This window comes from Balaenoptera acutorostrata, chromosome 20 (assembly GCF_949987535.1).
Source record: "Balaenoptera acutorostrata chromosome 20, mBalAcu1.1, whole genome shotgun sequence".
Lineage (NCBI taxonomy): Eukaryota > Metazoa > Chordata > Mammalia > Artiodactyla > Balaenopteridae > Balaenoptera > Balaenoptera acutorostrata.
In genome coordinates, this window is record NC_080083.1 from 44772795 (window position 1) to 44796341 (window position 23547).

General features: G+C 38.6%; 1 protein-coding gene across 3 annotated transcripts in view; it reads left to right on the top strand.

Annotated features, from left to right (window-relative positions):
- FBXL20 (F-box and leucine rich repeat protein 20) overlaps positions 1-23547 on the top strand; it is a 114157-nt gene that overhangs the window by 67922 nt on the left and 22688 nt on the right. For all 3 annotated transcript variants that reach the window (XR_009006286.1, XM_057535845.1, XM_007177537.3), the window contains exons 3-6: positions 5456-5510; positions 8126-8200; positions 9984-10078; positions 10578-10646. Coding sequence is in view for 2 of the 3 variants with exons in the window: in XM_057535845.1 (XP_057391828.1) it covers positions 5456-5510; positions 8126-8200; positions 9984-10078; positions 10578-10646 (294 nt within the window). In the remaining variant the exon portion in view is untranslated. The remainder of the gene's footprint in view (positions 1-5455; positions 5511-8125; positions 8201-9983; positions 10079-10577; positions 10647-23547) is intronic.

The window sequence follows — 23547 nt, forward strand, 5'->3', positions numbered from 1 at the left end:
GTGACAGTTTTACTTCTTCTTTTCCAATTTGTATTCCTTTTATTTCTTTTTCTTCTCTGATTGCCATGGCTAGGACTTACAAAACTATGTTGAGTAATAGTGGTGAGACTGGACATCCTTGTCTTGTTCCTGATCTTAGAGGAAATGGCTTCAGTTTTTCACCATTGAGAATGATGTTTGCTGTGGGTTTGTCGTATATGGCCTTTATTATGGTGACGTAGGTTCCCTCTATGCCCACTTTCTGGAGAGTTTTTATCATAAATGGGTGTTGAATTTTGTCAAAAGCTTTTTCTGCATCTATTGAGATGATCATATGGTTTTTATTCTTGAATTTGTTAATATGGTGTATCACATTGATTGATTTGCGTATATTGAAGAATCCTTGCATCCCTGGGATAAATCCCACTTGATCATGGTGTATGATCCTTTTAATGTGTTCCTGGATTCTGTTTGCTAGTATTTTGTTGAGGATTTTTGCATCTATATTCATCAGTGATATTGGTCTGTAATTTTCTTTTTTTGTAGTATCTTTGTCTGGTTTTGGTATCAGGGTGATGATGGCCTCAGAGAATGAGTTTGGGAGTGTTCCTTCCTCTGCAATTTTTGGGAAGAGTTTGAGAAGGATGGGTGTTAGCTCTTCTCTAAATGTTTGATAGAATTCACCTGTGAAGCCATCTGGTCCTGGACTTTTGTTTGTTGGAAGATTTTTAATCACAGTTTCAATTTCATTACTTGTGATTGGTCTGTTCATATTTTCTGTTTCTTCCTGGTTCAGTCTTGGAAGGTTATACCTTTCTAAGAATTTGTCCATTTCTTCCAGGTTGTCCATTTTATTGGCATAGAGTTGCTTGTAGTAGTCTGTTAGGATGCTTTGTATTTCTGCGGTGTCTGTTGTAACTTCTCCTTTTTCATTTCTAATTTTATTGATTTGAGTCCTCTCCCTCTTTTTCGTGATGAGTGTGGCTAATGGTTTATCAATTTTGTTTATCTTCTCAAAGAACCAGCTTTTAGTTTTATTGATTTTTGCTATTGTTTTCTTTGTTTGTATTTCATTTATTTCTGCTCTGATCTTTATGATTTCTTTCCTTCTGCTAACTTTGGGTTTTGTTTGTTCTTCTTTCTCTAGTTCCTTTAGGTGTAAGGTTAGATTGTTTGTTTGAGATTTTTCTTGTTTCTTGAGGTAGGCTTGTATAGCTGTAAACTTCCCTCTTAGAACTGCTTTTGCTGCATCCCATAGGTTTTGGATCGTCGTGTTTTCATTGTCATTTGTCTCTAGGTATTTTTTGATTTCCGTTTTGATTTCTTCAGTGATCTCTTGGTTATTTAGTAACGTATTGTTTAGCCTCCATGTGTTTGTGTTTTTTACATTTTTTTCCCTGTAATTCATTTCTAATCTATAGCATTGTGGTCGGAAAAGGTGCTTGATATGATTTCAGTTTTCTTAAATTTACTGAGGCTTGATTTGTGACCCAAGATGTGATCTATCCTGGAGAATGTTCCGTGCGCACTTGAGAAGAAAGTGTAATCTGCTGTTTTTGGATGGAATGTCCTATAAATATCAATTAAATCTACCTTGTCTGTTGTGTCATTTAAAGCTTCTGTTTCCTTATTTATTTTCATTTTGGATGATCTGTCCATTGGTGTAAGTGAGGTGTTAAAGTCCCCCACTATTACTGTGTTACTTTCGATTTCCTCTTTTATAGCTGTTAGCAGTTGCCTTATGTATTGAGGTGCTCCTATGTTGGGTGCATATATATTTATAATTGTTATATCTTCTTGGATTGATCCCTTGATCATTATGTAGTGTCCTTCCTTGTCTCTTGTAACATTTTTTATTTTAAAGTCTATTTTATGTGACGTGAGTATAGCTACTCCAGCTTTCTTTTGATTCCCATTTGCATCGAATATCTTTTTCCATCCCCTCACTTTCAGTCTGTATGTGTCCCTAGGTCTGAAGTGAGTCTCTTGTAGACAGCATACATATGGCTCTTGTTTTTGTATCCATTCAGCAAGCCTGTGTCTTTTGGTGGGAGCATTTAATCCATTCACGTTTAAGGTAATTATCGATATGTATGTTCCTATGACCATTTTCTTAATTGTTTCGGGTTTGTTTTTGTAGGTCCTTTTCCTCTCTTGTGTTTCCCGCTTAGAGAAGTTCCTTTAGCGTTTGTTGTAGAGCTGGTTTGGTGGTGCTGAATTCTCTTAGCTTTTGCTTGTCTGTAAAGCTTTTGATTTCTCCATCAAATCTGAATGAGATCCTTGCAGGGTACAGTAATCTTGGTTGTAGGTTCTTCCCTTTCCTCACTTTAAGTATATCATGCCACTCCCTTCTGGCTTGTAGAGTTTCTGCTGAGAAATCAGCTGTTAACCTTATGGGAGTTCGTTCCCTTGTATGTTATTTGTCGTTTTTCCCTTGCTGCTTTCAATAATTTTTCTTTGTCTTTAATTTTTGCCAATTTGATTACTATGTGTCTTGGCGTGTTTCTCCTTGGGTTTATCCTGTATGGGACTCTCTGCGCTTCCTGAACTGGGTGGCTATTTCCTTTCCCATGTTAGGGAAGTTTTCGACTATAATCTCTTCAAATATTTTCTCGGGTCTTTCTCTCTTCTCCTTCTGGGACGCCTATAATGTGAATGTTGTTGCGTTTAATTTTGTCCCAGAGGTCTCTTAGGCTGTCTTCATTTCTTTTCATTCTTTTTTCTTTATTCTGTTCCGCAGCAGTGAATTCCACCATTCTGTCTTCCAGGTCACTTACCCGTTCTTCTGCCTCAGTTATTCTGCTATTGATTCCTTCTAGTGTAGTTTTCATTTCAGTTATTGTATTGGTCATCTCTGTTTGTTTGTTCTTTACTTCTTCTAGGTCTTTGTTAAACATTTCTTGCATCTTCTCGATCTTTGCCTCCATTCTTTTTCCGAGGTCCTGGATCATCTTCACTATCATTATTCTGAATTCTTTTTCTGGAAGGTTGCCTATCTCCACTTCATTTAGTTGTTTTTCTGGGGTTTTATCTTGTTCCTTCATCTGGTACATAGCCCTCTGCCTTTTCATCTTGTCTATCTTTCTGTGAATGTGGTTTTTGTTCCACAGGCTGCAGGATTGTAGTCTTCTTGCTTCTGTTGTCTGCCCTCTGGTGGTTGAGGCTATCTAAGAGGCTTGTGTAAGTTTCCTGATGGGAGGGACTGGTGGTGGGTAGAGCTGACTGTTGCTCTGGTGGGCAGAGCTCAGTAAAACTTTAATCCACTTGACTATTGATGGGTGGGGCTGGGTTCCCTCCCTGCTGGTTGTTTGGCCTGAGGCAACCCAACACTGGAGCCTGCCTGGGCTCTTTGGTGGGGCTAATGGCAGACTCTGGGAGGGCTCACGCCAAGGAGTACTTCCCAGAACTTCTGCTGCCAGTGTCCTTGTCCCCACGGTGAGCCACAGCCACCCCCCACCTCTGCAGGAGACCCTCCAACACTAGCAGGTAGGTCTGGTTCAGTCTCCCCTGGGGTCACTGCTCCTTCCCCTGTGTCCTGATGCACACACTACTTTGTGTGTGCCCTCCAAGAGTGGAGTCTCTGTTTCCCCCAGTCCTGTCGAAGTCCTGCAATCAATTCCCACTAGGCTTCAAAGTCTGATTCTCTAGGAATTCCTCCTCCCGTTGCCTGTGGGAAGCCTGATGTGGGGCTCAGAACCTTCACTCCAGTGGGTGGACTTCTGTGGTATAAGTGTTCTCCAGTCTGTGAGTCACCCACCCAGCAGTTATGGGATTTGATTTTGCTGAGATTGCGCCCCTCCTACCGTCTCATTGTGGCTTCTCCTTTGTCTTTGGATGTGGGGTATCTTTTTTGGTGAGTTCCAGTGTCTTCCTGTCGGTGATTGTCCAGCAGCTAGTTGTGATTCTGGTGTTCTCGCAAGAGGGAGTGAGAACACGTCCTTCTACTCCACCAACTTGGTTCCTCCTCCGCCATTGGAAATTTATCTTATTAAAGAGAGCCATCAGGGTGGTAGCAAGTCCGCCTCAAGGGAACAAGAAAGGCATTCAACGTTTCCATCTATGGACAGATGTAGAAAATGTGGTATACAGCTTTAAAAAGGAAGAAAATATTATTCAGCTTTAAAAAGGAAGGAAATTCTGATACTACATGCTACAACATGGATAGACCTTGAAGACATTGGTGCTAAATGAAATAAGCCTGTCACAAAAGGGCAAATACCATGATTCCACTCATATGAAGTACCTAGAGTAGCCAAATTCATAAAGAACGAAAGTAGAGTGGTGGTTGCCAGCGGCTGGGGGAGAGGGAAATGGGGAGTCATTGTTTACTGTGTCCAGAGTTTCAGTTTGGGAAGATGAGAAAGTTCTGGAGATGGATGGTGGTGGTGGTGGCACAACAGTGTGAATGTACTTAATGCCCCTGAACTATACCCTTAAAAGTGGTTAAATGGTAAGTTTTATGTTATGTATATTACCCAAATTTTAAAGAGTTTCAAAAAACTTTATTTACAAAATGCATGTAACTTTGTCTGATGTAATTATTAACTCAGTTTATTCCAAGTTCTAAAATGTGATTGACAGCCTCTAATCACTAAATAACAAAATTTTGCTCTATTAAGCTAACTCAGAGTAATAACAGAATAGAAAATGTAGCTTTCATTTGTCTCCAGATTAATGCTTCCTGACCTCCATTTTGTAACACTCCAGCTATCTCAAGGAATATCATCTTTAAAGTACACACTATATTGTACCTTTTGCCACCTGCACAAGAGCTTTACTTGTTATTCAGATCAAAATGATCCTTAAGGGTGTTCATGAGCAAGGAGAACTGTAAGCACAAGTGACCCGTTCACTTTACTCCCAGGATGCTCTGACCTGTTTTTACAGGTGGCTTATGGTATAGAGAGTTATCGTCCTTTAGGCAAATTAATTATTTCAAATAATAACGCTACAAAATAAATATTTAGCCTCTCTAAGACTGAGAAGAATTTTAGGTGGTGTTTCCTGACATTGATGTGTTAACTGAGTTTTATAATTTCCCAAATTGGAATTAAATATATAGAGATTTAATATTTTATAGTTGCTCGTTTTTAGGTTTTACCAATATTTTATCTTTTTTCCTTCATAGCTGTAAAATTCTTTATAAAGATAACCATCCCCTAACCTATTTCTTTTGATAACCAGAATGTGGAAATTGTTCTTTTACTTAAAAAAGTATCAGAAATATTTTATCATCCCTTGATGTGAATAAATGAACTTGTTATGGTACTTACACACACATACATTATCAAGTAAAAGATTACCTTTCCCCCCTACATTTTTATGGGCAGTATTGTAAATTGCCCCAGCTTTTTGTGTTATTGTTTAAAGAACGTCTGCCTTTTTGTGCATGTGTTAACATCGCCAATTATTTATAAGCAAAAATCGAGAGAAACTAATTCATCATATAATAAAGTTTTCCTCCATCTCTTTTTAGGATATTTTCTTTTCTGGATGTTGTTACCTTGTGTCGCTGTGCTCAGGTCTCCAGGGTAAGAATGGCTGACATGATTACAAGAGCATCCCTTCCTGACATTAATGATAATCAGCTTCTGTAGTAAGCCAACTGTGTACTTCAGATGGTAGTTGTATGTTATGTTTCCATGGTTGTGGTTTCACCCATGGGATACCCAAACCCATGTTAATTCTACAGTGGAATTCTACTATATGTACTATCTCTAACTTTAATTTTTTGAAATTCTTGACTATTTGTATAATACAAACAGAAGAAACATTTTCAAGGAAAAAGCACTAAACATGCAAATTAAAAGAATAGGCTTTACTCAGAACTGTAATAATATAGTGTTTCATTATGTTTCCCTTATTCATTTTATGTACATACATGGAAGGCTCTTGATATCTCCCTATATTTTTTTTCTCAAAAGGTTATAGCTAGAATTTAATTTTTAAGAAATTGTAGAGCAAACCAAATTCCATTCTCAAAATCAGTTTCTGCATTACTCTTACTTATCCATTTTTGTCAATTGACATGACTATGACAAAACAGTGAAACATAATCTTATTGCTGCCACTAATATTAAGAATAGAATCTCTGTTGTGGGAAAATTGCTTTATGAATCATTCATAGTCTCTTTTGTAATACAGATATATAATAATTAATAAAATGAATGAGTAAAAAGTTATCATCTTTTTATAAACTGGACAATGGCTTTTTGATGTTTAACAAATACTTATTGAGAACTTACTATGTACCAGGTACAGTCCTAGGTGCTGAGTATGTAATATGGTTATATCACAATACTCAGCATCAGAGTATTGTGTTTATCTCTGTAAGTGGACAGGTTTTCCTTCAAATTTCCATCACCAATTTCCTTTAAAAAAAAAAAAAAACCCACAAAACTTGCCATAGAAAATCCACCTCATCTTGCTAACTTTAATGTAATTTCTACATCCTAAAAGCCATACTAAATCTGTATCTCAGCTATTTAGGAAACAGTCAGGCATATTTTGATGATTTCTATTCATGACAGTTCTGTTCCTGGTACCTGAGTGGTTACCCTAGTCATGGCTGGTACAAATGAGTGGGGTTTCTTTTTTGTCTCCATATGAAGCTGAGGTCATCATTGAGAAACAAAATTCCCAGACCAGTGTCTTAACCTGTTTGGTTGCAGAGTCTCATCTCACGAATGTTGATTTGAGTGAGTTTTAATTGTTGTTTTCATGTTCAGGTTCCTCTTCGTTCTTAATGTGTTTTAACTTAAAAGGAAGCACAATGCCAATTTTCATTAAATCTGTACAATTGGAACATCGGTAGTTAGCCTGTTATTCTCTGTACTTGAAGTATTTAGTTAATTTGCTTTAAAAAAAAAAAACAACAAAAACTCTAGAGAGGAACCTGTCATTCCTAATTTTAGTCTCACTTTAGCATGTGTCCTGCTTGCTGAAGAAAGTAGTATAAGGAAATGAGAAGTACCAAGACAAATCAGAGATACAGTTAGCCCAGGAATCTAGTAAACATATGATCTTTAAAAGTTTTATCTCATCTCCCACGGAGCCACTTAAGAAACTGTTGGAAAAGTATGAAGCCACGAAAAGAAAAGTAACATTGAAATCCTGAGAAAACCTTAAAGATTTCTATAATAATAACTTTGTTTACCCTCATACCCCTGACATTTCTTACTGATTGTGTGATAGTTACCTGGGGCTTATAAGTGTATCTTCAGTTTCCGTTTTAGAATTTCAGTATCGAATCTGTGTTTTGAATTGTTGTAGTAAGAGATAATATTCTTAGTTTATAACTTCACAGTGTAAGACTTTTGTTTACACTTTAAATTTAGTAGGGAAAACGTTTAAAGGCTTTCTGATTAAAATACAGAACGATCCGCGAAAGGTTAACTCTTAGTGGAGTCATTTTTCACCTTATCCTGAAAGGTTGAAAATCTTGGAAGCTTTCTTGCCTCCCTTTAGGTAATTAAAGAAATGTATGAGAAGTCTTAAATTTCAGTGTTTAAAATTACCACTGAATCAAATTGAAGGGAAAGATGACCAATTGAAAAACATGCCTGAGTGAGCAAATTGGTAATGAGGAAAGCATTAAGTCTCTGTCATGTATACTGAGAAATGATAGTGTCTTTTGTAAATCCCAGGTCACCATATCACAGTTTTGGGTCCAAACAAGTGATGCTATGAATAGCATATTTTTATTGAACATGGCATATGTATTGAACACACTACATTCAGAGTGCCGTCTTCTTTCTTTCGTTTCACACTCACCTCGTTCCTAGTTGAGGGATAGAGTAACAGACTTGCTTTTCATTAGCTGGATTATCTCATTTTGAGATTGGAAACTCCAGTTAGAAAACAGTTTCCGGCTATGATACTTATCACAACCTGTTCTTTCCCCAGCCCGCTAACGTAAGATCCTTCTTAGCTACTAATTTCTGTACCCACTCATTTATGAGATAATCTACTTGGAGAATAAAGTATGAATCAGAAATAAGACTGACTTTTGGGGAGTTAATGGTGGAGGTGCTAAGAAATTTTTTGGTCAATTTCAATCATTAGTAGGTTGAATTGTGAACTTGAATGTTGCTGGCTTTTCCCCTTCATTTCAGCTTCTGTTCATTCTGTCTCTTCTTCAAAATAGGCCTGGAATGTTCTGGCTCTGGATGGCAGTAACTGGCAGCGAATTGACCTGTTTGATTTCCAGAGAGATATCGAGGTATGACTGTGTGGTGTGTGGCCCCATCTCCCTCCTTAGAATGTAATTGCAGCATATGGGACAGATTAGCCCCAACCACGTAAATCTCCTTTCCCTGGAGAGGGAGACTGTTCATTTCAGCGCATCTGAACTTCATGGGAGCCTGCAGTTTTCCCAAGAACTGGTTCCGTTTTTGAGAATGAGCAGAATTATTTTACTGAAATAATACTAAGTTATTTAGTATTCATAGGACTCAGAAATTTTTGTTTTTATTTTTGTGGTGGAAATGTGAACCTTTGTTTGCTCTTTTTAAGGAAGTCTTTTCATATTTGTTTATTTAAAAATAAGTGGAGTTAATTTATTGGGGCATGATATTTGCATAAATTCTTCTTGATGAGCATTTTGGGTTCTGGGGGAGCCTATAGATAGTTTTTGTAGAGAATGAATTGGATTACTTTTGTTGGGGAGAGATTTTTTTCCCTTCTCACTTCTCCCCCATATTTTGTCTCTTAGTATTGCCTGTTTTCTCTAAAATGGAGAAGAATGGCTTAAGCTTAAATTATTTTAACCTGAATTTGAGCTCTGTGGTCCTTGGTTTTCTCATCTGGAAATAATAGCTTCCTCACTGTGTTATAAGGATTAAATAAGATTTAGATTTAGCTTTTTTTTTCTGTTGGGTTTTTTTTTTTTTTAAGTTCTAGTGGAACGTAGTGGTCTTGAGAATCCATGTAAGAAGTTAAAAAAAACCTCACATGAACTTTACATTATCTTCATAAAGTACTTTTATTTTTTAATATTTTTTTTTAAGTTTTTTTTTTTTTATGTGGACCATTTTTAAAGTCTTTATTGAATTTGTTACCATATTGCTTCTGTTTTATGTTTTGGTTTTTTGGCCACAAGGCATGTGGGATCTTAGCTCCCCAACGAGGGATCAAACCCACACCCTTGGGCTTCCCTGGTGGCGCAGTGGTTGAGAATCTGCCTGCCAATGCAGGGGACACGGGTTTGAGCCCTGGTCTGGGAAGATCCCACATGCCGCGGAGCAGCTAAGCCTGTGAGCCACAATTACTGAGCTTGCGCGTCTGGAGCCTGTGCTCCGCAACAAGAGAGGCCGCGATAGTGAGAGGCCCGTGCACCGTGATGAAGAGTGGCCCCCGCTTGCCATAACTAGAGAAAGCCCTCGCACAGAAACGAAGACCCAACACAGCCATAAATAAATAAATAAATTTTTTAAAAAACCCAAAAACCCCACACCCCTTGCATAGGAAAGCGAAGTCTTAACCATTGGACCGCCAGGGAAGTCCCATAAAGTACTTTTAAAATGATACCCACCGACATGCTGGATTTTTCTGTTTTTCACAATTCTCTGATCTTCATGGATATAAATGTTTAAAGCAGCCTGGCCTACAAAATCATTCAGCAAGCTTTTGTGAAGTGTTCATTGAGTCTCTGCTGTATTTAGAGTACTATAGTAAATACACAGAAATAATAGAGAGAGTTAATATCCTGTAGCTGCAGGAGGGGAATCTACATTGATGTAGTGGCATAACAGAACTACAGAGCACCATTTCCTCAAATACAGAGTATCTTACAAGAGGAACAAAGTAAATAACAATATAGGGTTTAGGTATGTTTCAAGTAGATGGGTTAATCAGGAAAGCTTTCTCCCAGTAAGTTGAAAATTTCATTTTGATTTAATTAGGTCTTTAAAAGGAGTAGAAGTCTCTTAAAAACGAGGATGTGGTCTTTTCAAAAACAATGTGGTGGCTTATCTTTTTTGTATACCTGTCTTCTTTTTTTACAGGGCCGGGTAGTGGAGAATATTTCAAAAAGGTGTGGGGGCTTTTTACGAAAGTTAAGTCTTCGTGGGTGTCTCGGAGTAGGAGACAATGCATTAAGGTAAAAACATAGCTATCGATTAACTAATCTTCTTGACTGAAGTGAAGAACAACACCGAACACAGCACTGTCTCACCCAGAAAAGGCTGGAATAGTTTTCATATTCCTAAGCTATTCTGAACCCAAATACACGTTCACTGCTTATAACGCAAATATCCAGTAGTGGGATGTGTGGTTTTGAGAATAAAACAAGAACAAGTGCTCCCCACAAAAAACCAGATTCCCCATATTATAAATGGTTTGTTTGGAGCCTTGAGTAAATTTTTTTAAGTTTGTTTACTGGAAGTTAGGATAATTTTAACTTTGGTTGACAAAAAGATTGATGTTTAAAAGTTTATGGTTGAAAAGTAATTTATTCGTAATTGTGAACATCTTTTTGTACCATTTTGTACCAGTAGTATCCATTATTTACCACTATTGGTATCTTCTATTATTTTTTTAATACCGAGAATTGTGCCCGTTTTACCTCAAACCCTTTACTTTGTTTCTTTCCTGTAAAGGACCTTTGCACAAAACTGTAGGAACATTGAAGTACTGAATCTCAATGGGTGTACAAAGACTACAGATGCGTAAGTATTTTATGTTTTAGAAGGGTAAGTCATAGCCTCTTGTGTCCTGCCTATACTAGCTTTTAATGCAGACTACTAAATATATTTAGCAAATTTCATTTTGGTTTTATAGAGGAAAGATGTTTAAATTTAGAAATGGAATAAGATACTTATTTTAGAATTTGGCTAAATTCTGTTTTGATATTTAAAAGAAAACTTAAAATTGTAGTCAGTGAATGTGCAGTAGGGAATACTAATATAGGACTACTTATATTTCAGGAAGACACTAGTAGCTATCATTCAAAAGACACATAAACAGGTGATTCTATAAAAAGATGTAAAATCTTAAACACAGCTTAGAGTAATCAATATAGACAGCGTTTATTAAATGACTCTTTAAAAGTACAGTGTCTTGTGTCAGTCATAATATAAAAGAAAGAAAGCATAATCCTCCATCCTTCAGAGTATACTGTCACAGACCCAATAGACATAGAAGGTAGACATAAAAAACATTCAGCCTAAGGATCTATTGGTAATAACATGTATCAATTAACATTTAAATATTATGTAGGTGGGGCTTCCCTGGTGGCGCAGTGGTTGAGAATCTGCCTGCTAATGCAGGGGACATGGGTTCGAGCCCTGGTCTGGGAAGATCCCACATGCTACGGAGCAACTAGGCCTGTGACCCACAACTACTGAGTTTGCGTGTCTGGAGCCTGTGCTCCGCAACAAGAGAGGCCACGATAGTGAGAGGCCCACGCACCGTGATGAAGAGTGGCCCCCGCTTGCCGCAACTAGAGAAAGCCCTAGCACAGAAATGAAGACCCAACATAGCAACCAATCAATCAATCAATAAAAATAAATAAATAAATCTTAAAAAAAAAGCAGAAACCTACGATTAAAAAATATATATATATTATGTAGGGAAATTGTTGCTTATTGGAAGGTGAAGAAGATGTTTACACAGGGAGTGACCAGGATTAGTCAGTGGATCTTCCTGTTTTTCAAAAAGGCCTCATGAAAGAGATGGGCTCTTTAGAATTGCTTGAATGAGGGAAAGTAGAAGACACTCCAAGCACAGGGTACACATTGTTTATTTTATTCCTTTCTTTGAGGTTACAACTGGTTAACTTTTTTGTTTTTTAATTATTTTATTTTATTTATTTTTGGCTGCATTGGGTCTTGTTGCCGCACGCGGGCTTTCTCTAGTTGCAGCGAGTGGGGGCGACTCTCCGTTGCAGTGTGCGGGCTTCTCATTGTGGTGGCTTCTCTTGTTACGGAGCACGGGCTCTAGGTGCCCTGGCTTCAGTAGTTGTGGCACGCGGGCTCAGTAGTTGTGGCTCACGGGCTCTAGAGCGCAGGCTCAGTAGTTGTGGCACACGGGCTTAGTTGTTCTGCAGCATGTGGGCTCTTCCCGGACCAGGGATCAAACCCGTGTCCCCTGCATTGGCAGGCAGAATCTTAACCACTACGCCACCAGGGAAGTCCCACAACTTGTTAACTTTTAATTCAAGAAAGTGTCTGAGGATTTATATTTTCAAAAGAAACAATGGAAAAATCATCAAAAATGAATAAAATGGTTACTTATGGGGAGAGAAAAAACATGAAGAGACAAGAATGAAAGGGAGACCTCTGAAGTATCATGTTTTGTAATTTTACTTTAAATGTAAATATTTTGTATAATTGAAACATGGATTAAGTCAAAAAAAAAAAAAGCAGTTCCTAAATATTGAAAACAAAATAGAACACATGAACCGATCCATATCAAGTTGGAGGTGTAACCATACAGATATTACTTCTACTGACTTTTGATTTCTTATGAAAAATTTAAATATATGCCAATCTAGACCAAATGGTATAGTGAACCTTTCACCCAGCTTCAAATTGATAACTGAGAACTTATCACTTTATGGCTAGTCTTGTTTTTTCTATACCCCTGCCCTTTTATCTTACTCATTTTATCTTATTTTGAAAAAAGCCCTAGACACTGTATTATTTAATCTGTAAATATGCATTTCTAAAATATGCATTTCTGAAAGATAAAAGCTTTTAACATAAGCACATTAACTTTACCACTCTTATTTTAAAAAACCCATAATATCTTAAAATTATCAAGTAAGCACTGGTTAATGTTCAGAATTTTGTATGTTCTAGTGACTTTAGAAATACAGTAAGTCCCCTACATACAAACGAGTTCCGTTCCAAGAGCATGTTCGTAAGTCCAGTTTGTTTGTAAGTCCAACAAAGTTAGCCTAGATACCCAACTGACACAATCAGCTATGTAGTACTGTACGATATAGATTTATAATACTTTTCACACAAATAATACATTTAAAAAACCACAAAAAATAAAGAAAACATTTTTAATCTTACAGTACAGTACCTTGAAAAGTACAGTAGTGCAGTACAACAGCTGGCATACAGAGGCTGGCATCGAGTGAACAAGCAAGAAGAGTTACTGACTGGAGGAGGGGGAGAGGAGGTGGGAGATGGTAGAGCTGAAGGATCATCAGCAGTAAGAGACGGAGGGCAAGCTGCAATTTCACTCACGCCTGATGTTGATGTAACACACGTTCGCATCTTTGAAAGTTCGCAACTTGAAGGTTCGTATGTAGGGGACTTAGTATATATTAAACATAGTTTAAAAGAAAAAAGATACAAACTTTAAAATCAAAGGTGGAGACTTCTGCTTCTGATGATTACAGTCACTGCCCTCCTGCTGTAAACAACTCTAAAATTGTACAAAACATAGGAAACAAGCAGTATTAGATGTTGGACAACATGCAGAGCAGGACTGAGAAACAAATGAGGTGAGCCTTATGATTGCCCTGGTTTTCTGCTTGGTGGCATTTTCGAGATAATGGCACAAGGAGAAGGAACCCAAGCACAGCACAAAGTTCTGGCTGATTTGAAGAGAAAGAGATCAAAGTTCAGGGAGACCAGCATGGCTAAAAATGTGTCTGGAGAGCGGGGAGCTACTCAAAAAAGGGCTACAGAAATCTACACAAATTTGGCTGAATAGTAAACTGTATATGCACATATTGAGACCCCACGAAGCTGCGCAAAGAACATCCAATAAGGAAAGAACAATTACCGGGAAACTGTGAACTGAAGAATTGCCAGAGCTTAAATAAGGTTGGGAGAAGTTCTGACTATCCAAAATGGAGAAAGCTCATCGAACACCTTGGGACATTTAATAGAGACTTCAGAAAGGTCACACCTTGGTAGTGGAGCTAAACTAGACCAGCCCTAATAAAGGCTAAAAGGAAAAAATTTAGGATCAAATTGATTCACAACTAGTTTAACTGCCTGCTAAATCAAAACTCAACATTCTTTGAAGAGAGACACAAAATCTAGATGCTCAGCAATGTAGCATACAGAATTTCCAGCATTCCATCAAATATTACAATACATGCAAAGAAGCAGGAAATGATACCAGAAGAAGAACCAGAAGAAAAACTAGGCAATAGAAACAGACCCAGAAAGGACAGTTTATAAAATTGACCAACAAAACGTTTAAAAATAGCAATTACAAATATGCTCAAGAATTCAAGAAAACTTAAAGATAATACGGAGATTAAGAGCAAAAGGATGGGGAGGGACTTACCTGGTGGTGCAGTGGTTAAGACTCCACACTGCCAATGCAGAGGGCCTGGGTTTGATCCCTGGTTGGGGGACTAAGATCCCACATGCCGTGGGGCAACTAAGCTTGCTTGCTGCAACCACTGAGCCCATTGCTCTAGAGCCCATGCGCAATGAAGAGCCCGCACACTGCAACAAAGACCCAGTGCAGCCAAAATTTAATTAATTATTTAAAAAAGGAAAATTTCTTTAAAAAAAAAAAAAAGACTAAAAGGATGGGGGACTTCCCTGGAGACCCAATGGCTAAGACTCCGTGCTTCCACTGCAGGGGGTGATGGTTTGATCCCTGGTTGGGGAACTAAGATCCCGCATGCAGCACGACATACCCCCCAAAAAAAAAGAGTAGAAAGATGGAAAAAGATATACTATCACAAACACTAATCACAGGAAAGTTGGAGTGGTTATTAATATCAGATGATGTAAACTTCAGGAAGAAGAGTAGATGGAAAGATATTAAATAGTACCCTCCTCTTTCAGTAAAGATAAAACAACTAGACAAAAAAAAAAAAAGAAAATGGAAAAGCTATAGAAGACTTGAGCAACACTATCAGTGAACTTGTCCTAAGTGACATAGAATGCTGTACCAGAAAGCATGCTTTTCATTACTGGGATATTCAATAAGATATACCAAATAATCAGCCATAAAACAAATTTCTGTAAATTTAGAATGATCGAGATCATATTGAGTGTATTCTATGGCCTCAACAGAACTAAAGTAGAAATCAAATAGCACATATCCGGAAATTTTGAAAATTAAATATCACCCTTCTGAATAATCCATGAGTCAAGGAATAAATTACAAAGAACATTACAAAATAAGTTTCGCTGTGTGATAGTGGCAACACAACATTCGAGTCTTGTGGAATGCATTGAAGGCAGTGCTTAGAGCAAAATGTATAGCTGTGAATGCTTATCTTTTTCTTTTTTGTGTGGCTGCGTTGGGTCTTCTTTGCTGCACACAGGCTTTCTCTAGTTGCGGCGAGCAGGGACTACTCTTCGTTGCGGTGTGCAGGCTTCTCATTGCGGTGGCTTCTCTTGTTGCGGAGCACGGCTCTAGGCGCACAGGCTTCAGTAGTTGTGGCACGTGGGCTCAGCAGTTGTGGCTCGCGGGCTCTAGAGCGCAGGCTCAGCAGTTGTGGCACATGGGCTCAGTTGCTCTGCGTCATGTGGGATCTTCCCAGACCAGGGCTCGATCCCATGTCCCCCTGCATTGGCAGGCAGATTCTTAACCACTGCACCACAAGGGAAGTCCTGTAAATGCTTATCTTAAAAGAAAGGTTTAAAATCAAATCTTCCACCTTTGAAAACTAGAAAAAGAAAAGTAAATCTACAATAAGTAAAAGGAAGGAAATAAAAAAGATAATGGTGGAAATCAATGAAATAAAAAATGGGCATAGAGTAGAGAAAAATCCATGAAACCAGAAGCTGTTTCTTTGAAATAAAATCAATAAGCTTGATCGACCTCTGTCGAGATTAGTCAAGAAAGAAGACACCGGACTTCCCTGGTGGCGCAGTGGTTAAGAATCCGCCTGCCGATGCAGGGGACACGGGTTCGAGCCCTAGTCTGGGAAGATCCCACACGCCGCGGAGCAACTAAGCCCGTGTGCCACAACTACTGAGTCTGCGCTCTAGAGCCCGCGAGCCACAACTACTGAGCCCGCGAGCCACAACTACTGAAGCCCGCGTGCCTAGAGCCCGTGCTCCGCAACAAGAGAAGCCACCGCAATGAGAAGCCCACGCACCGCAAGGAAGAGTAGCCCCCGCTCGCCGCAACTAGAGAAAGCCCGCGTGCAGCAACGAAGACCCAATGCAGCCAAAATTTAAAAAAAGAAAAAGAAAAAGAAAAAGAAAAAAAAAAAAAAAGAAAGAAGACACAAATCACCAGTACCAAGACTGTAAAAAGAAGTATCACTAAAGTTTCTACACAGATTCAAAGGGTAATAAGAGGATGTTATGAGCAATTTTATGCCAATAAACTTGACAGCTTAGATGAAATAGATAATTTCCTTGAAAGACACAAATTACCAAAACTGTAAAGAAATAGAAAATCTGAATAGCCTTATATCTTTATAAGCTAGATTGGTGATTAAAAACGTTACCACCGGGCTTCCCTGGTGGCGCAGTGGTTGAGAATCTGCCTGCCAATGCAGGGGACACGGGTTCGAGCCCTGGTCTGGGAAGATCCCACATGCCGCGGAGCAACTAGGCCCGTGAGCCACAATTACTGAGCCTGCGCGTCTGGAGCCTGTGCTCCGCAACAAGAGAGGCCGCGATAATGAGAGGCCCGCGCACCATGATGAAGAGTGGCCCCCACTTGCCGCAACTAGAGAAAGCCCTCGCACAGAGACGAAGATCCAACACAGCCAAAAATAAATAAATAAATAAATAAATAAACCCAAAAAGTTTAAAAAAAAAAAACGTTACCACCAAAAAATAAAAACAAAAACAAAAACCTCTAGGCTTGGACAGTACTGATTTCTGTCGAATATTTTAGAAAGGAATAATCTTTCAAAAAAATAGAGGAGGAGGGAAAACTTTCTAATTCATTATATGAGATCATCATTACCATGATATCAAAAATAAAATAAAAATTACGGGAAAAGGAAACTTCTGGCCAATATCCCACATGCACATGTAAAAATCCGTAACAAAATATTATCAAATTGAACCCAGTAACATATGAAAAGGGTAATAAATCATAATCAATTTGGATTTATCTCGGAAATGTAAGGGTGTTTTAACATGCAAAATCAGTCAGTGTTATTAAGTTCCAACTTAATAACAGATCAAAGAAGAAAAATCACATGATCATCTCAATAGATCCAGGAAAAGCATTTTACAAAATTAAACACCCATTAATGATAAAATCTCTAAACAAACTAGGAGAAGGTAACTTCCTCAACCTGATAAATTATATATATGAAAAACCTAATTTTAACATTGTATTTAGTCATAAAATACTGAACACTTCCCCCTAAGGTTAAAGCATGGATATTAGGTCTACTACATCTATTCAACATTGTACTGGAAGTCCACCTAATACAATAAGGGAAGAAAAAGTGGGGTCATACAGATTAGAAAATAATTTTTAAATGGCATGATAGGGTTCTAGCAAGTTCACAGGAAACATGGCCAGTATGCAAAAATTAATTCTGTATCCGTAAACCATCAACGAACAACTAGAAAATGAAATTTTAAATATAGCAACATTCGTGGTAACATCCAAGAACACAAAATACTTAAGGATAAGCTTAATAAAAATATGTGCACGTGGGCTTCCCTGGTGGCGCAGTGGTTGAGAATCTGCCTGCCAATGCAGGGGACACGGGTTCGAGCCCTGGTCTGGGAAGATCCCACATGCCACGGAGCAACTGGGCCCGTGAGCCACAATTACTGAGCCTGCGCGTCTGGAGCCTGTGCTCCGCAACAAGAGAGGCTGCGATGGTGAGAGGCCCGCGCACCGCGATGAAGAGTGGTCCCCACTTGCCACAACTAGAGAAAGCCCTCGCACAGAAACGAAGACCCAACACAGTCATAAATAAATAAATAAAAGAACGTGAATTTCTTTAAAAAAAAAAAAAAAAATATGTGCACGTTACGTACACTGAAACCAGATTTCTAAAAATTAAAGGAAAGTAGGTCTTAAAAGTTTTCATGGACTTCCCTGGTGGCACAGTGGTTAAGAATCCGCCTGCCAATGCAGGGGACACGGGTTTGAGCCCTGCGCCAGGAAGATCCCACATGCCATGGAGCAACTAAGCGTGTGCACCACGACTACTAAGCCTGAGCCCTAGACCCCGAGAGCCACAACTACTGAGCCTGAGTGCCACAACTACTGAAGCCTGTGTGCCTAGAGCCTATGCTCCGCAACAAGAGAAGCCACTGCAATGAGAAGCCCGTGCGCAGCAACGAAGACCCAGTGCAGCCATAAAGAAAGAAAGAAAGAAATTTGAAAGTTTTCATCACAAGAAAAAAAATTGGAGCTATGCGTAGTAATGGATGGACTTATTGTGGTAATCATTTTGCAATATATGTGTATATTGAATCATTTTGTTGTACACCTAAAACTAATATAATGTTACATGTTAATTATATACCCAATTTTCAAAAGGAAGGTATGATAATAATAACTTGTTAAATAGAGAATATCAATTAAAAGAAATTGTAAAATAGGAGCCAAATGGAAATTCTGGAATTGGAAATACAGTATCTAAAACATATATAGCATGATGACTATAGTTAACAGTACTGTATTGTATACTTGAGAGTAGATTTTAAATGTTTTCACCGTAGCAACAACAAAATGGTATTTATGTGAGGTAAACAGTGTGTTAACCAACCTTCTTGTGGTAAACATTCCACAACATATATGTGTATCAAATCATCACACTGTATACCTTAAACTTACATAATGTTATATGTCAATTAGATGTCAGTAAAGCTAGGGGGAAAAAAACCCCCAGAAAAACAGGTTATCAATCAATAAATTTAGAGATCTGTAGGGCTTCCCTGATGGCGCAGTGGTTAAGAATCCGCCTGCCAGTGCAGGGGACACGGGTTCGAGCCCTCGTCCAGGAAGAGCCCACATGCCGCGGAGCAGCTAAGCCCGTGAGCCACAACTACTGAGCCCACATGCCACAACTACTGAAGCCCACGTGCCTAGAGCCTGTGCTCCGCAACAAGAAAGGCCACTGCAATGAGAAACCCACGCACCACAACAAAGAGTAGCCCCCCGTTGCCGCAACTAGAGAAAAGCCCTTGTGCAGCAATGAAGACCCAATGCAGCCAAAAATAAATAAAAATTAAAAAAAATAAAAATAGATTGAGAGATCTGTAGCAATTATCCATCCAGTCTGAAGAACAGAAAGATTAAAGAAAAATGGACAGAGCTTCAGAGACCTGTGGAACAACATCAAGAGTAGAATGCGAGTGAATCCCAGACAAGATAGAAAGAGGCAGGAAGAAAAAAAAAAGTGAGAAATTAATGGCAGAAAGCCTCCCAAATTTGATGAAAAACGTTAATCTACAGATCTAAGAAGTTCAGTGAACCCCAAGAAGGATAAAAATATCCATACCTAGACATGTTAGGGCCAAACTGTTGAAAACTGAACACAGAAATTTTTGAAAGCAGCAAAAGGAAAATAACTCATGTATGCAAAAGGAATATTTGATTAATGGGTGACCTAATCAGAAATAATGGGAACCAGAGCCATGTGACATATTCAGTGTGCTGAAAGGAAAAAAACAAGAATTCTGTATCTAGCAAAACTGTCCTCTGTAAATGTAGGCAAAATAATGACATTCCCAGATAAACAAAAAGGGAGAGAATTTGTCGCTAGTAAATATGCCTGGCAAGAAATAGTAAAGGAAGGCCTTCAGGATGAAAGGAAATAAATACCAGACAGTAACTCGGATCCATAGGAATTGGTAAATGAAAAGCATCAGAAATGGTAAATATGTGGGTAAATCTAAGACTAATTTTTTCATATCTTCTCTTAACTTCTTTAGAAAATAGAAGATTGTATAAAGCAATCATTATAGCATTGTATTGTTAGGTCTATAATATATATATAGAAGTAATATATGAAATATATTTGAACATATGAAAATAATAGCACAAAGGAGAGAGGAGGGAACCATTATGTATTGGAGCAAAATGCTTGTGCTTTATGAGAATTACGTTATTAGTTTGTTTGTTTTTTTTAATTTATTTTATTTTTTTGGCTGTGTCGGGTCTTAGTTGTGGCATGCGGGATCTTTGTTAAGGTGTGCAGGATCTTTTGTTGTGGTGCGCGGGCTTCTCTCTAGTTGTGGCATGCGGGTTGTTTTTTTCTCTCTCTAGTTGTGGAGTGTGGGTTCTAGAGCACGTGGGCTCTGTAGTTTGCAGCACACGGGCTCTCTAGTTGAGGCTCATGGGCTCAGTAGTTGTGGCACGTGGGCTTAGTTGCCGCATGGCATGTGGGATCTTAGTTCCCCAACCAGGGATCGAACCTGCATCCCCTGCATTAGAAGGCAGATTCTTTACCACTGGACCACCAGGGAAGTCCCTAAGTTATTGTTTTGAAATAGATTGTGGTAAATTAAGATACATATTGTATTCCATGAGCAGACTATAAGATAATAATTAGAAAAAAAAAGGTAAAAAATCAACAGAGGAATTGAAAGAGTACACTTAAAACAAGAAAACAGTAAAGGAGACACAGAAAAACAAACTCGAAAAAAGCATGAAGCAAATAGAAAAGGATTGCAAAATGGGAGAGAAAATCCAGCCATATCAATGATTTTATTAAATGTAGACAGACTGAACTCTTCACCCAAAAGACAGGTTATCGATATGGATTAAAAAGCAACACCCAGGGCTTGCCTGGTGGCACAGTGGTTAAGAATCCACCTGCCAATGCAGGGGATGTAGGTTCGAGCCCTGGTCCGGGAAGATCCCACATGCCACAGAGCAACTAAGCCCGTGCGCCACAGCTACTGAGTCTGTGCTCTAGAGCCCGTGAGCCACAACTACTGAGCCCACGTGCCATAACTACTGAAGCCCGTGTGCCTAGAGCCGGTGGCCCAGAACTAGAGAAGCCACCACAATGAGAAGCCCGCGCACCGCAACGAAGAGTAGACCCCGCTCGCCACAACTAGAGAAAGCCTGCATGCAGCAACGAAGACCCAACGCAGCCAAAAAAAAAAAAAAAGCAAGACGCAAATATGTGCTGTCTACAAGAAAGAGACATGCTTTAGATTCAAAGACGCAAATAGGTTGAAAGTAAACAGATGGAAAAATGCATACTATGCAGATAGAACACTCCACCCAGTGATTACAGAATAAACATTCTTTACAAACATACTGGAACATTCTTCAGGATAGAGCATAGATTGGGCCACTAAACAAGTCTTAATCAATTGAAGAAGACTAAAATCATTCAAAATATGTTCTCTGACCAGAACTAGAGAATTAAACTAGAGATTCATGACAGAACAAAATGTGGGAAAAGCTCAAGTATTTGGAAATTCAGCATCATGCTTCTAAATAAGTTTGAACTGAATGAAAATGAAAAGCTACCAAAATTTATGTGATTCAGCCAAGGTAATGATACAACTCTGCATTCCTATATCACAAAAGAGGAAAGAAAGAAAGCTCAAATCAGTAACAACCTTCAACTTTAAGAAAATAGAAAGAAGGGCAAAGCCCAAAGCAAAAAGAAGGAAAAAATAAAGATTAGATTGGATATCAGAGAAATAGGAAACAAAAACAGTAATAAAATCAATGAAACCAAGAGCTGGTTCATTGAAAAAAGTTTTTTAAATTGACAAACCTAGACTAAGAAAATAAGAGAGAAGACTCTTTTTGATAATCTATCAAAAGCAGGAATGAAGGAGAGAACTAAGTACTTTAGCCAAAAGACAGATGAAATGTTTATCAGGTAATACCATAAATAACTTCATACTAACAAATCAGACAATCTAGGTGAAATGGACAAATTCCTGGGAAGGCACAGATTACCAAATTTGACTCAACAGAAGAATAGACAATCTGAATAGGTCTATAGCAAGTAAATTCAGTAATTCAAAATTGTCCCACAAAAAAAGCCCAGGCCCAGATGACTTCACTGGTGAGTCCATCAAATATTTATAGAAAAAATAACACCAATACTCAAACTCACTCATAAAGTAAAACAAGAAATACTTCATAACTTGTTCTATCCGGCCAATATTTTTCTGATACCAAAAATATCTGATGTCAAAGCCAAACAAAGATATCACAATAAAAGGAAATCTACTGTATTCCTCAGGAACAGAGATGCAGAAATACTTAACAAAATTTTAGCAAACTGAATCCAGCAACATATAAAAGGGTTGGATCTTAACCAAGTGGGATTTATCCCAGAAATACAAGTGTGATTTAACATCTGAAAATCAGTTAATGTAATAGTTCATAGTAATTAGTAGAAAAAAGCAGAGATCAACAAAATTTTTCTTTATGGGGCTGGATAAGGAAATATTTTAGGCTTTGTTGGCCATATGGTCTCTGTCACAGCTACTCAACTCTGCCAATGTTTTACAAACATTGCCAGTGTTTTACAAAGTGGCCACAGACAATACATAAACAAATGAGCATGGCTGTGCTCCAATAAAACTTTATTGCATGGTGCTGAGATTTTAGTTTCATTTAATTTTCACATGTCACATAATAGTATCTTTTGATTTTTTTTCAACCATTTAAAAATGCCAAAACCATTCTTGACTTGCGGCCATATAAAAATAGGCAGCTGGTGAGGTTTACTGCCCTCTGGAATAAAGGACAGAAACCACATGATCATCTCACTATGATAGGCAGCCTCTAAAATGGCCCCCAAATAATCCCTACCTCCTTATATTTGCACCTTTGTGTAATCTTTTCCCCTTGAGCGTGGACTGGACCTAGTGACTCATTTCTAACAATAGAATACTGCAAAAGAGATTGGATATCTCTTTGGAGATTAGGTTACAAAAAGACTGTGACTTCTATCTTGCTCTACTTTCTTCTCCAGCTCTGGGGAAGCAAGCTGCCCTGTTGTGAGTAGCTCTGTGGAGAGGTCCATGTGGCAAGAAACTGAGGTCTCTGGCCAGCAGCCAGCAAGAACCTGAATTCTATCAAAAACCAAATGAGGGGCTTCCCTGGTGGCGCAGTGGTTGAGAATCTGCCTGCTAATGCAGGGAACACGGGTTCGAGCCCTGGTCTGGGAAGATCCCGCGTGCCGCGGAGCGGCTGGGCCCGTGAGCCACGATTGTTGAGCCTGCGCGTCTGGAGCCTGTGCTCCGCAACGGGAGATGGTGAGAGGCCCGCGCATCGCGATGAGGAGTGGCCCCCGCTTGCCACAACTAGAGGGAGCCCTCGCACAGAAGCGAAGACCCAACACAGCCATAAATAAATTAATAATAATAATAATAATAATAATAAATTAATTTAAAAAGTTAATTAAAAAAAAAAACCAAATGAGTAAGCTTGGAATTAGATCGTCTAAGGTCTGCCAACATCCGCCTAAATGAGCTTGGAAGGGAATCTGTACCTAGTTACCTTTGAGATGATTGCAGCTGTGGCCAGTAGTACCTTGATGGTAGCCTTTTGAGAGACGCGGAGTCAGAGTCACCCTGCTAAGCTGCCTGTGCCTATGTTCCTGATCCATGAAAACCATGAGATAATACATAATTATTGTTTTAAGCTGCTCATTTCCGAGGTAATTTGCTCTGCAACAGTAGATAACTAACACATCTTTAGATACAGTGAAAGCACATGACAAAA